The sequence below is a fragment of the Sylvia atricapilla genome, chromosome 22 (genome assembly GCF_009819655.1).
Source record: "Sylvia atricapilla isolate bSylAtr1 chromosome 22, bSylAtr1.pri, whole genome shotgun sequence".
NCBI lineage: Eukaryota > Metazoa > Chordata > Aves > Passeriformes > Sylviidae > Sylvia > Sylvia atricapilla.
In genome coordinates, this window is record NC_089161.1 from 3,938,701 (window position 1) to 3,952,903 (window position 14,203).

The 14,203-nt window shown below is 52.6% G+C and overlaps 2 protein-coding genes across 2 annotated transcripts; both read right to left on the bottom strand.

Annotated features, from left to right (window-relative positions):
* Positions 1-2,971: 2,971 nt before the first annotated feature.
* On the bottom strand, positions 2,972-3,740 carry MRPS16 (mitochondrial ribosomal protein S16). The gene is made up of 3 exons (XM_066334302.1): positions 3,656-3,740; positions 3,322-3,582; positions 2,972-3,242 (listed from the first exon to the last, which is right to left on the bottom strand). The coding sequence occupies exons 1-3, from the start codon at positions 3,666-3,668 to the stop codon at positions 3,103-3,105; spliced, it is 414 nt and encodes a 137-aa protein (XP_066190399.1). The 5' UTR covers positions 3,669-3,740; the 3' UTR covers positions 2,972-3,102.
* A 5,229-nt stretch (positions 3,741-8,969) lies between these two features.
* Positions 8,970-12,506, bottom strand: TMEM51 (transmembrane protein 51). Its single transcript, XM_066334303.1, has 2 exons — positions 11,890-12,506; positions 8,970-10,119 (listed from the first exon to the last, which is right to left on the bottom strand). Exons 1-2 carry the CDS (start codon positions 12,225-12,227, stop codon positions 9,708-9,710), a joined length of 750 nt encoding a protein of 249 aa, XP_066190400.1. The 5' UTR covers positions 12,228-12,506; the 3' UTR covers positions 8,970-9,707.
* Positions 12,507-14,203: the final 1,697 nt, after the last annotated feature.

The following is a 14,203-nucleotide window of genomic DNA, read 5'->3' on the forward strand; positions in this document are numbered from 1 at the left end:
CCAAACCTGTGGTTGTTATTTCGTAATTATTCGTTTAGCCCAGCTTTTCTGCAGGGGAGCTTTTTGTTGGATGTTCAATGGGGAAATGGCTGCAGCAACTTTCCATTGCTGTTCCTGTGCCCCAGGTTGCTGCTCCTGTAGCAGGGTCAGTTGACAAATTTCAGGCTGCAACATGCAAGAGGAGCAGCAAAAGCTGCAGGGCAGCAGCACTGGGACAGGCTGGAGGTGTTTTACTGGAATCCTTAATTGGTACTGCAATCCTTGCTGTGTTTGAAGGTTCTGAGGAGACAGTGTTCTATGCTGATATATCCCTCATATATCCCATTCAGAAATGGTAAATGCATGGAATAATGAGAATTTGGGGTGATTGCAGCTTGCTGCCCTCAGTCACAGGGGTGGCCAGGTTCTTCTCAGACCTGTAAGGCAACAGCACAGTCCAAGACCCAAAGGGGGTTAACAGTAAACAAAGGGAAGGTTGGTTCATCCTGTGTGGAACATGGAAGTCTGGGGAGCAGGAAGAAAGCAGGCAATGAGGAACGTTAATGAGATGAATCCAAATGCAAGATATGCCTGGAGTAGCAGCCTGCAGGCTGGGGAGAGTCTGCAGTGAGGGTGATGCATTATCAGCCATGTATGTAAGTTTGTTTGTTTTGTTCTTCCTTTTTCTAGGATCCAGGGATAGCTTTCTCTCAAAAAAGGATAACAAATCTTGTTGCAATAGCCAATGGAACAGCCAGCAGAGGAAATCACAGCATCAGAGCAGAAATGAAGATTTGGGGTTGTGTGAGTACAGTGCTAACCAAGCTTGTGAGAGCTACTTAAACATGAGGAATGCAACAGAATTACTGTCGGTGCTGTGAAGAATTAATGTGCTGGAGGTTTGAGCTTCACCCATAGCTTTCTTCAAGCCTGGCTTTTGCTGTGTGCCAGCCTGGACACACCCTACTCTGCTTCTGCTTTATGCCTGTTCCTTTCAGTTATTTTTGATTTACTATGGTTATCTTTCATTTTAGCCCACACAACTCTTTGGGGAAGAGGGGATGGAATACAACTGAGTCAGAATGCTTCTTCCTACCAAGGAAGGAAAAAGTTTTCTCCTTTTCCCCAAGCTCTTGCTGTGAAGTATTTAGTGAAGAGTTCACAGCAACATGCTCTTGGACTTACATCCCTGTGCACTCCATTATTATCTACTGCCCCCTTAGCAATGGGGGCTCTTCTTGGCTCCAGAGAAAAATATCAAATAATCTTTTGAAAGGCAGGTTCAGTCCAAAGTGTAAATGGCATAAACTGTAAATTCAGTGCTCACAACTACCTGCTACTGGTTTTCTCTGCCAAATTCCAGACACACCCTTTCTCCCAGCCCTGCACCTCACTAAAAAATATTCATGAATTTGTTCTCAGCCTTCATCTGCTGTCAGCATCACAGCAGCTGAGAATTACGCTTTTATGTCCAGCATGCCTATTCTTCCTGTTTTTTTAGAGCTTGAGCTGTCCTGTCCTGGTACACAGTCCTGTGCATCTGTGCACAAACCCCACTGCTCCCACAGCAGGCTGGCTCTGACCCAGAGGCTGTGCCTTAATGCACAAACTGTTCTTCTGACCTACATGGAACACTTTATACATCTGCAAAAAGTTATTAATTTGGTCCACAAGAAGAGACAAACCCAGTACTTCCATGGACAATAGAGTTAGGTGAGGTACTGCCAGATTCTCTTCTTAGAACTTCATTTACCTCTTGTAACTACTGTGTCATGCAAAATTAATGTGATGCCAATAGTCCCTCCTGCCCTGCAGAGCAGCTCCAGAGCTCTGAGGATGGGAAAGGGCATGAAAACCTCTTTTACTGCCTTGTGGATGACTGTGGGATGCTTCATTTAATAACAAGGTAAGGTTGAGGTGTTGTGTGGTTTTTTGTTTGCATTTTTAAAATTGGGCCAGAAGCCAGGGCTCCACAGAACTGTCTTAAAAGCAACATTACAGACTGACTTTGTGTTCAAAGGGGGAAAGCTCCAGAAAGGAAAAGCTGTGTGGTACCTTTGGATTATGGTAAGAGAAACACTGCTGAAGCAAACCTTCCCCTTGGAGCAAGGAAAGGAAATCTGGAGTAAGCTAGAAAGGAATTTCCTAGAAAGCAGTGCACCAGACTGCACTTACAATTTTAAAGAAAATGTGATGCTGAACCTATCAAATGCACAGAAAAGGGAAGTGTAAGAGAAAAGCAATTTTCATACCACTTTTCATAGCCTCAGACACTTCCAAAACCAGCTTTTTAATCACCTAATCTTTCATCCAGGAGCAGAAATAAACCCACTCTTTCTAAGTATTGTGAGAGCAAGACAGGCCCTTTTCTTATGTCAGCTCATGCTCTGTTGGGCTGGTTACACTACCAGCTTTACTGAACAGCAACACTGGAAACTTTCTTTGCCTCATATTTGTAGAATCATCTAAGAGTTGCACCAAAGGAAACCGAAAAAGCTTAGGGTGCATCTAAAGTAGGAGAGAGACTTTGGTGAGTTTCTTGTCTCTTGGTACAGGATCAAATATGTGATTAAACAGTAGGACTTGTAGCTCACTTTCCCTTCTCACTTTACATGAGACTGAAATATTTTTTGCTTTTAAATGAACAAACAGGCCCAGAACTTCTCTGGAGAAAGTAAACAGACAACCAGCTGCATTTCCATTTGCATTTGTCTGTGCCAGGCCTCCCCTGAACCACTAGACTGCTCTGTGACAGTAAATCACAGCCAGGAGTCAAAACACTCGACAAGTGGAGCAGGCAAGTGGCAGCTGGCAGAAGACAGGCCACTACTGCAGGCAGAGCGCTGGAGACAATGGAATTGGCCGGGCTTCCATGCCTAGGAAACATTGTAAATGCCTCCTGGAATGGTCCTGCACCTGCATCAGAGCGGCAAAACTTCTATGCGCCAAATCTGGCAACAGTGACCTTGGAGAAAGCAGCAGATGGACGGTGTAGAGTGTAGAGGTAACGTTTTAATGGGGTCAGATGGACTGACAGGGCAGGAGGAGTCCTCGGGCCCGGGCGGGCCGGCGCGGTCCCGGTGCGGTGCCAGGCCGCTCCAGACCCTCCCGGCCGGGCCGTGTTCAGGGCGCGGTGCCGGTACCGGGCTCGGCCGAGCCGTCCGCAGGGGCAGCCTCGGGCTGCTGCTCGCGCTGTCGTCTCCGGCGCAGCCTCTCGGCGCCGGTCACCGTCATGGGGTGCAGCGGCAGGAACCCCGCCAGCCCTGCCCGGTGAGAGGCGGTGAGAGCGGGAGCGAACCGGGCCCCCCCTGCCCCCATCCCTGGCGCCCGCCCCAGGCCTACCCAGGAGCTTCTCGGCGGGCCGGGACAGCTGCGCGCCGCAGCCCAGCCAGTACCGCAGCCGCTCCAGGTTGATCCCCGCCACCTTCTCGCCGTGCGCGTTGGGCAGCGGGTCAAGGCAGCCGAGCTGCTCCAGGTACTTCCCGTCGCGGGGGCGCCTGCTGTTGGCCGCCACGATGCGGAAGAACGGCCGGTTGGTGCAGCCCCCGAGCGCGAAGCGGATTACGACGTGGCCGCCGCGGCTGCCCCTCAGGAGGCGGCTCCCTGCGGAGAAAGCGCGGGGCGGTCACGGCCGGGTCAGGGCCGGCCCGGGCCGCTCCGAGCCCGCCGCACTCACCGAGCTGCACCATGGCGGCGGCGCGGCCCGCGCGCGGCGCGCAGAGATGACGTAAAGACGGGACGCGCAGGACGCGCGGTGGCTGCCGGGAGCTGGAGTCCATGGGGCGATGACGTCATTTGGGACGCCTCAATGTCGCCGGGAGTGCCGGCCCAGGGTGGCGATGGGTGCGGAGTCACGGCTCCCCAAAAAGGGAGGTTACACCCCAAAGTGCCTGAAAACTCATGGGAGGGGGGAGGTATGCGTGTGTGTGAAATGCTACAACTGCAAAGTTTATCCTTTTTATATCTATTGACAAGTAATGTTATTTATATAAAACCTGATTTTAAAATAACCCCCCTATCTGCTCTATCGTATACAGGCTTTTAAAACATAAGAAATCCCGAATATAGAATTATAAGGCTTTCAAATGCAAATATTACTTGAGATGTGGCTTGAAGATGTCAGAAGAGGTGACTGCACGAGGAAACAGGAATCTCCCAGTGTCTGGATGTTTCTGTCCCTGGAACTAACCCAGATCCTGAGCTCTGGGGACTCTCTCCCCAGCATTACCTTCTCCTGCAGTGGATCCACCTCGTGAGTGCTGAGGGAAGGGGCTCCCCCCACACCATCACCAGAGAAGCTGGCTGAGACTGGAAGAAAGCAAATTATCAGCTTGAGAGGTGGTTACAAGCAGCAGAGATGCTCCCTGCAGCATTCTTTTCCCTTGTCCCAAAACTACTCCAAGGCAGTGGCCACTATTCAGGGCATGAGCTCACTTCACAACCAGCAGAGAAACAACAGAAAAAAGACACTTAGAGTGCAAACAGTCTGCACAGAAGAGAGAGTTAATTCACCTCTGGGAACTGAAACAGCCTCAAAGCAGCAGAGACACAGCAGAGAGAGGCTGCCCTTATTTTCCAGCACTGCCCAGCCCCTCAGAAAGCTGGGCTTTTTTGTCTTCCAACGTGGGAATAGCTCCACTAGGGCATGGGGATCCTTTGGGCTGTTCCGGAAGAGAGCAGTTTGTGCTATCCTGGGGGTGTCTGTCCCTCCCTTTGGCCTTGCTGCAGTTTTCCAGTTCAGCACTGGGGACTGCACCATGCTGCTCCACCCTGCACTTTGGCACCTCACTGTTGACTTCATGTTGCTTATGGCTGCTCAAAAACCCCAACCCCACAGCAGGAAAACCGCAGCACTGTGCACCAGGCCACAACATTCATGGCAAATGTCACATTCTCCAGCTGTGCTGCTCGCCCAAACCCTCACCTTTGCCTTGCCCTAACACATACTTTATTTTCAGAGGTGCGTCAGATACAGATCTATTTTAAAGTGCCTTCACTCAAGGCAGCCACTTCAAAGACGGAAAAACCCCAAAGTGAAAGACTTCACACAGGAGTTGAGAATAGGTGCAGGAGTCAGTGGTGCAGATAAAGTCAGTCACAGCCCTCCTGGGTCCCACACCAGGAAAAAGGAAGAGGAAATGTCCCTCTGCAAGGGCAACAGCATTCCCCTTGGGATGTCACAGCTCATTTCTTCCCTGACCCACACCCCACCCAGGACCACACACGGATTTTGACCAGCTCCAGGGGACAATGACTCACACCTAGTTGTTCAACACTTGTCACTGTTCTGCTCCTATCAACTCTGCTCAACACTGAGTGGCTCTGTGAGGACACCAGCACACAAATGGCTGGTTCTGGCACCACGGAGTACCTGGCCTCATGGCAGAGGTCCTGCTGAAGGTGTGCAGAGAGGTGACACTGGCCGTGCTGCTGTCCCGGGCACTCGCAGGTCGCCTGGGCAGCACCAGATGGGGAGCACGGCTGGGGGCTCTGGGGCCCCCCTGCCCAGGGAGTCGGGGGGGAAGCTGCCACTGCAGTGAGGGCAGGCACAGAGGAGATGCAGGAGTCTGGGCTTTGGGCTCTGCAACCACCTGGAGCTGCCCACTCCACCTTGTGTGACGTTTCAAGAGGGGACAGGACATCTATGGTGGGAAAACACTATGTTATCTGCAAGATTTTAGGAATGATTTTAGCCCTGGATTCACACCCATTGTATTGTACAAAACCCAGGCACAGATCTCAGTGGAAGCACAGTTTTGGTCCTTTCCCATTTCCATTGTCCAAGGATCAGATTTCAGTCAGGGTTTTCAGACTCTTTGCTGAAGCAAAAGGAAATTATTGGGGTTTGCTGCTTTTTGAGCTTTTCCCTCTCCATCTGACCGCTCTAATTCTGCACATTATTTGCACAATCCAGTAGCACTCCTTTCACAGCTCTCCTGGCTCACACATGGTCCCATCCCATTGTTTCTCCCATTCACTCCAGTGAGTCCCATTGCCCTTCTGCCTTCCCATTCAGACTGGGAATTAGCACACTGTCTGCTGTTGTCCTGATGAGCAGAGCTTTCCGGGACAGTGGGGACAAACCACCACCAAGGTCTCAGTTATAAGGGCTGCATTAAACATCTGTCAGCGTGGGGTTGGACCTGGGTGTGGGTCCTTCAAGGCCTGGCTGTTAACAGAGCCCCAGACCCCAGTGCAGGCTCCCCGCTGGTCCAGCACCTTCCCTTCTCCCAGGGCACATCCCAGTTCTGCTGCTTTTGCTCATGCTGCTCCCCACAGCGCTGGCTCACAGCAGGATTGCACAAAATCCTTACAGTGTCCCTGTGTGGGCACGGCAGGACACGATTCCCAGCCGGGTGCTGCTCCTCTGTACAAGTTCCTCTAAGGCTCGAGAGGAGTGATCCCTCCCCTTGTCAGACACTTCACAGCCGAGGTGGTTCCCTCCCCGCAGGCAGCAGGGTCAGGCTTCAAAGCTGCTCCTTCAAAGGAGGATCACAGAGAGAGGAAAAAGCACCCCATGGACAGGCTCCACATGGCTGTGAAGACCTGGTTCTGTGAGCATCCTGCCTTTGGGAATTCCACTGCTCACCGCTCCAGCAGCATCTAGCTGTACATAGACAACACCTTGGATTCTCCAAGAGCTAAACAAAAAACAAAACAAAACAAACAACAACAAAAAATCGGAACTTTTCAATTCCTCTAGGTTTGACCTAAATCCCAACTTTCCTCTTAGTAAGTGGATTGGGAGGAAACATAAAATGCAATTAGAGAGAAAGGACATTTTCCAGATCTACCTTTGCTAATACAGCCGTGTCCCGGCTTTTCCCTACCGAACTGCCCGAGTTCCTTCAGCAGATGGAGCTCCAGCTTCTCGTTTGCCCCCACGCCTTTCCCGAGAATCGCTCCGAGGAGCTGGAAGCGACTTCCTGCTTCTGGAGCCTTCCCTGGGCAGCAACACCCACCCACCTCTCCTGGGCACCTTTCCCTGGATATCCCCACCCACCCTTCCCTGATCACCTCTCCCTGATCACCTCTCTCTGGGCACCTCTCCCTGGTCACCTCTCCCTGGTCACCTCTCCCTGGTCACCTTTCCCTCATCACCTCTCCCTGGTCACCTCTCCCTGGTCACCTCTCCTGGGCATCCCCCCCGTACCTGGGCAGCAGAACCCACCCACCCTTCCCTGATCACCTCTCCCTGGTCACCTCTCCCTGGGCACCTCTCCTGGTCATCCCCCCGTACCTGGGCAGCCCCATCCAGCACCAGCTGGAAGGACGCTCCCGCGGTGCCGGAGCTCAGGATATCCCCTGGCCTCACCCTGACGGCCGCGTTTTGGACCTGGCAGCTGTTGACAAAGGTGCCGTGGGGAGAGTTGAAGTCCTGCAGGATGAAGCTGTTGTCTGAGGCGGAGAACTCGAGGGCTGCGTGACGCTCTGCTACACCTGCAGACTGGGAGCAGGCAGGGGACAGGCAGGGAACGCTGCTGGAGGTGGCCCCAGCTTCGTCCCTGCTTTGCCAAGCCCCTTTCCTGGTCATCCATCCCAGCACAAACTGGTACCTCCAGGCTTTGCACGGAGGCCTCCAGCACATCCTCTTCCCTTCCCTCCACCCGTGTTAGGATGCTCAGCGGCCTCGGCCCTACCTGCAGCACAATGTTGGCCCCTCTGTGGCTCCCGATGGTCGTGGTGTTGGATTCCAGCTGGAAACACCCTGAGAGCTGTGGAAAGGCTCACCTTGCCCGCCCCCCTCACTTGCAAGGCTTGCACCAAACCCTCAACTTCTCATTCAGACATAACCTGAGCCACTCGTGGCTCAAGAACTCACGCATTAGAATTGTACAAAATGACCCCACAAGCGGCTGTGTCCCCGCTGGCACTGTGGCTGCAGTAGCCTTGGAAACCCTGGCCATGCTGCAGGCCACTGCTCCCTGCCTGGGTGAGTTTTCCTGTTTGCTTTGTTTAGTTCAGGGTTTTTTTTTTTTCCTCTCCTTTTTCCAAGCAACTGTCCTGGCAGCACAACACAGCTCTGTGCTGGCGTGGCCACAGTGATCCCATCAGCTGGGGACAGACGTGGGAATGTGGATCCCAAACCCCACAGGGGCTGTGCCACCTGCCAGGGCTGCCAAAGAACCCTTTTGCCCTCATTTTACTTATTTTTTATTTCATATCATGCTCACACACTAGAAGAAACAGGTCTTGCAGCCTCAGGCAAGGGGATAAACGTTGCTGTCAGGTGGATGCTGCCACCCCTCAATGCTTCTCCATCAATATTCCTTGATCCTAGGCTGCCACACATGATTTTACAGCAGAAAATGAAGGGGAGAAGCCACACTTGCCACCACCAAACCCCAGTCTGACCTCACAAGTACTGCAAGATTTCCTCAGGCTTCATTTCAAGGCAGAAGCTGCAGATTTGGCAAAGTTTGCTTCTCTGCAAATCAGTTTGAAGCCATTCACTTTAGCCCTGGTCACTCCCTGCCCTTGTCCAAAACAACAGAAATTAGGAGATGCAGTAGGAAATAATAATTAACAAGAGAAACTGTTGGGTGGTTTTGGGCCAGCATCTCTTCTCTGCCTTTGTTTTGGTCACTTAGATTCCTCTCATACCTTACACCAACTACAGCACCAAGCCAACCTCTGCTGAGCCATAACATGGACATGGCTCAGTGGTGGACACGGCAGTGCAGGTCAGTGGTTGGACTCAAGGACCTTGGAGATCTGTTCCAACCTACACATTCCAGGATTTGACATCAGCATCACACTGGCAAAGCTCCACATCCCACCTCAGACTGCCCCAGGGAGCTGCATGGCCGGATGGATTTTGTGGGTGATGGCTTTGCTGGAAGCCCACACAGGGCTGGGATGCCCAAGGAGCAGCATCTGCCCATGGATCACAAACCTTAGGAAGGGCCAAGTACATAACACACACACACAGAGCATAACACACACACACACACGTTTACAACACACACACAATGTACAAAACACAAACACAACGTACAAAACATTTATTCAGACCAGTCTGCCTGCACAGGATGCTCAGCAGTGGTTTCACCCCTGACACTGCACATGCAGCTCCCAACCTTTCCAGAGTCACCCACTTGCCTCGAATGGAGCATGAAACACAACAGGGAAAGCAGCAGAGGCAAGAAATCCATCCTCTCCCTGAGGAGCAGGAGGCCCCTTTCAGCTGCTTCCCACCAAGAGACCTTGGCAGGAGTCAGGGCTGGCTCTGGGCCACCAGCCCAGCCCAGCTGGGAGCCAGGGAAAGCCGTGGTGCTGCTCTGGCAACGCACTTCCCCTTCCTCAGAAAGAAAAGACACTCAAAAAAAAGAAACATTTCACTTCTCCACTTGGAAAACCCTTCTGCAATATCAGTTTGGTGGCTTGGAAAAGTCTGGAAGCGAGGGGGAGAGGAGACGAGAGGATGCACTGGGTGGTCTCATACCAAACACCACAAGTGACAGTTTTGGCACGTCCAGCCTTCATTTACTTCACAGCAGCAGAACTTGTGGTGTTAGAGTTTCTTTCCCCACAGTCTTTTGCAAAACCCAGTCCCAGGGAAAATGAGTCCCATCCTTGTGCCACATCACGTCCTCCACGTGGCAGCTTCCAGGGAGCCCTGGCTGCTGCTGCACCCACACACCAAGCCCCTCTTGGCATGGTAGGTTTTAGAAAACCCTCAACCAAGCAGCATCACAGATTCCTCTTTTTTGTCGTAGCTTTGTTTTTTAAGGCATTTGCTGGCTCACTGGCATTTTCTCCTGGATCTCCTCGTACTTGGGCGGGGGGGTGAGGGGCTCTATGGTGATGGGGACGCTGCTGTTGCCCTGCGCCAGGTTCAGCCTGATGTCCTTCAGGTGCAGCTTCTCTGACTTGATCCTGCGGACCTTGAGGGGCTTGAGGCGCTTGCTGAGGCGGGAGCTGTGCCGGCTGGGCGGCCTCTCGGTGCCCGCCTCCGCCCCGGCCGCCCCCGGGGCCTGGCTGCCCCCCTCCAGCCCCGCCAAGGACTCGTACGAGGGCAGGGACACGCTGAGCCTGTTGCTCCTGTCCGAGTCTCTGGGCTCAGAGTAGCCCGTGTTCATCACCTCCTCGTAGCTGGGCACGTAGTATTGGGAAGAGACGTCTTCATCCTCTTCTTGGCTGGAGGGGAAAGGGTTAAGGCTGGGTAGTGCATCGTTCCAGGTTCATTGTGGGAAGGGGATGGAGAGTGAAGAATAAAATCACCCCGCCCCACCAGAAATAGGTTTTTTCCCTTCTACATTATATGCCAGTTTCCTTTTGCTTGACAGAATAAATCATGACCCCACCTAAGTTCAGACACATTTTATTTTCTTGTGACTTATGGCCATATTTGACCATCACTTTCTCTGCCCACAGACCCTTTTCTATTGCCCAGCAGTGATTTCTTCCTGCAAGAGAACATCAGTTTCTCTCCTCCACTCTCAAAAATCAGTCCAAACACATTAGAAAAGGACATTGCCTCTCTGTCATTCTGATATCTCATGGGTTGGGTACCTTGGGTTTTTCAGCAAAGAGATTCAACTCTGTTCTGTGCCACCATCTATGCACAGGCACCTGCACACAATACTTGCCATTTCTTTGCTATTCTTTATTATTTGGATTATTCTTTGTTATCGGGATAGTTTTCACTATCCCAGGTTGCTCCAATTTACCTTTCCAATCAAACATGGAAAATCAGTTTTCTCCGAGGATCTGCAGACCCCAACAGGAACCAGCAGAGCCACTGTCCCCTCCTGTCCCCTTGCACCCCACATTGTCTCAATGCTCCCCTGCTCCCTCTGCACAGGGAGCTGTGGGACTTCTCCCGTGCCTGTGTTTGTTGAGACAAACTGTGGCACAGTTTGCTGTGGCAGCAGCCTTTGCTCTGCTCCACAAAGCTCTCTGAGCAAACAGCAGAGCCCTGCAGACTTTCTCCGGGTCTAAACTCCACGGCCAGTCTCCAAGGCTGTTTGGCACCTTGGCTACACCCAGGCAGGCAGGGCCAGCCCCTCTCCTGCCCCTCTGGCTGCTGTCCCAGCGTGTGGCAGGAGCCTCCTGCTCTCTGTGTCCCCACCACACTGCTCAGTGTGCTCTCAGCTCACTCCCTGTGCCAGCCAAGCCAGGAGTGGCACCTCTCCCACAGCTCTGTCCAGACCCCACCTCACACACCAACAGGGCTCCCTTGCATCAGAGCTGCATAAATGCAGCTGGAGTAATTCCTGTCCCATCTCCACGACATACCAAACCCATAAATCTGTTGGAATCCTGGGCACTGAAAATTTTAGACTTCCTGTGCTGACAGGCACTGACTCCCAAGAAAACACTGAGGCCATGGAGAAGGCTTCCAAAATTGAGTGACAGCACTGGGATTATGGGTGTGTAGTTTGAATAGAAGTGTGTAACATCACATGATGGAAAACTTAAGAGTTTAAGGTTTTAGAATATAGTAATATATATAAACCAAGATGGAGAATTTTGGATTTAGGCTAAGTTCTTCTTTCACCTTTTTCTTTATGGCTTTGGGTGGTTAACCTAATTGGGTGAAAGGGTCCACATTGCAGACCTCGGGTGATCAGTTACTGGGTTAAAAGTATAAATAATTTAGGTGCAATCTAGTTATTGGATAGTTTATGCCTAGAAAGACCTTGAAAGGAGGTAGAGACATCCATTTCCTACCTTGTTAGTTAGAGCTCACGACACGTGAGACTGTGATATAGATAAGAATTAATGAACACTGACTCCCAACATGAAAACTGAGTCTCCGGTGCATAAATCACAGCACGTGCTTCCCTATTTCAGCCCACGCTGCCTTCCTCCCCAGCCCCAGACCTTCCCCAGTAACACCACCACCCCTTGGCTTTCACCCCCACGCCCAACCCCGCTCCCTCCGTCCCCAAAACCTCTCCTCACCTGTCCTCCTGCTGCGAGGGCTCGGCGGACATCTGGCGCTGCACGTGGGCCACGGCGAGCTCCTGGCTCTGCCTCTTCTTGTCGCGGACGTTGAGGCACAGGGAGAGCAGCAGCAGCAGCAGGCCTGCCCCCACCAGCACGTAGGCCACCGAGAAGGTCTTGCTCTTGAGGATGCCCCCGGAGCCGCGGTCCGGCTTGCTGCTGTTGCCGCCGGGTTTGTCGGGGGGCCCGAAGCCGGGCACCAGGTTCCACACGGCCATGATGATGCCCAGCACCAGCATGCCCAGCCCGATGGCCGTCAGGGCGTAGTGGGACCCGTTGGCCCGGGACTGGGCCATGGCTGCTGCGGGGTGCCCAGGTCAGCGCATGGCTCCGGGGGCTGCAGCCCTGCTGGCATGTGTGTGGCTCCTTCCCCGGGCAGGCGGAGAGCTCTGGGGACAGACAGGGAGCTGGGGTGGGTAGGAATGCACCTCACACCCCAGCAGGTGTTTCCATAGAGGGAAAGCTTTAAGACTTCGTTGTTTTTATAAGGTAAAGGACCTCCAGAAAGATCTTTGCTGTCCTGACAGTAATTGGTCAAATGCCAATTTGAGAGGTCCTTTTAGCTGCTCCTCAAAAATGTATCTAGATCCTACTGGCAGCAAGCTAAATTGTCCCTCCTGAAACGCTGGGTATTTAAAGAGCACAGCAGTGCTCTTAGTCAGGTGTTAGATGTTTCTCTGGCACCTGTGCACAGCTTTTATTCTTTTGTTATTTTGTTTCTGTATTCTTTGTTATTTTCTCTATTAAAACTTTGCTTTACAAAACACATGCAAGGAGCTGTCTAGCAATACTATTAATTAATATTATCCCCAGCCACTCTGGGAGGCTGCAGGTGAACCCTCAGACTTGATACATCTTCAGGGGACTCATTACACTCTGGCCACTGCAAGACTCTATCAGAGGTGAGTGAATGGCAAACAGCAAGAGGCTCTGCAGCCACCAGGACACCAATTCCTCCAGCTGACACTGGATCTCATGCTGCTGTCCCTGAGGAGTGCATGTCAGGATAGAGCAGGGCAGGTGGATCCTTCCTGCCTGTTCCCATCCCCACCCTTTGCTACCTTTCAAAGGTTGTGGATATTACAGCTGAAATCCACCAACCTTTGAGAACAATCTAATCACTGATGTTTGCTAAGGGCTTAGATTGCCTCTCCTTAGGAGTGTGATAACTGACAGCTTCACAGCACCAAAAGAAGGCCGTCAAAATCCATTTCAAGATCTGTTGTCAGTGCAAACCAACCTGGAAATTCCAGAAACACATCTCTAGCTGAACAGCTTCTCCTCTTACCCTGTATGGGAGGGAGCAGGGCTCCTCACGGCGCTGGCTGCCTGCCCTGGAACACCTTCGTGCAGAGAACAGAAAGCAAAACTGCCTGTGTCTCAGCCAACTCGACTCTGTGGCTTCCCCCAGCTGCTGCTGGCAAGGGCTGCCGGGATGCTGAACCCTTGGTAAGGCCCCTGGCTCACTCCAGGCCGGCTCTCACCCTCCCTGGAGCAGCACATGCTGGTGCTGAGTGCCCCACTGCATCCCTTAGGGATGTCTAAGCACCACACCAACACTCCCCACAGCCAGGCCACGGGTGGGAAACTCCTCCTCTGAATGTTTGCCGAGTCACCAGGACCAAATGTGCTTGATTTACATACAGGAGCCACATCTCCTGCGCACTCACCTCCCTGGCCTCGAGTCCCTGGCTGGGCAGCTTGCATCCCCTCATCAGAACTGCCCTATCCCCACCTCAGTGAGCCTTGCAGATTTATGGATGTGCCATGTCAGGGATCTCTCCTTCCCTCCCCGGCTTCTTGATGCTGGGTTGGGCTGAGGTGGCTCTGGTCTGTGCTGTCAGTGGTGCTATGTCCATACATCCCCACACACCCTTCAGCTCAGCCCTCCTGAGCTCAAAAGCTTCATGTTTGCTTGTTTAGCTTGAGTGCACGCCCAGTTTGCAGGGTCAAGGGCCAGAATAAAACAGCACTCCCAGGAAACAGAGCAGCTGCAGCAGGAAAAGACACGCACACAAGCCTGAGAGGAGGAATCTGCAGAGGAACTTCCCTGCTCCCTGCCTGTGCTCCAGCATGGCTCTGGAGACTCCCAGAGGAATGTCCCAGCCCCTCTAAACACATCCCTGGCCCCACATGGGTCTGGGCAGGGTAAAGTCTTGTGTGCCACGGTTTTCTGGGACACCCAGGAGCTGTGGATCCCAGCCCAGTGGAGCTGCCACAGGCAGGCAGGGGCAAGCTCATCATTCCCTGCCCAGCCCAGCTCCAGCGTGGG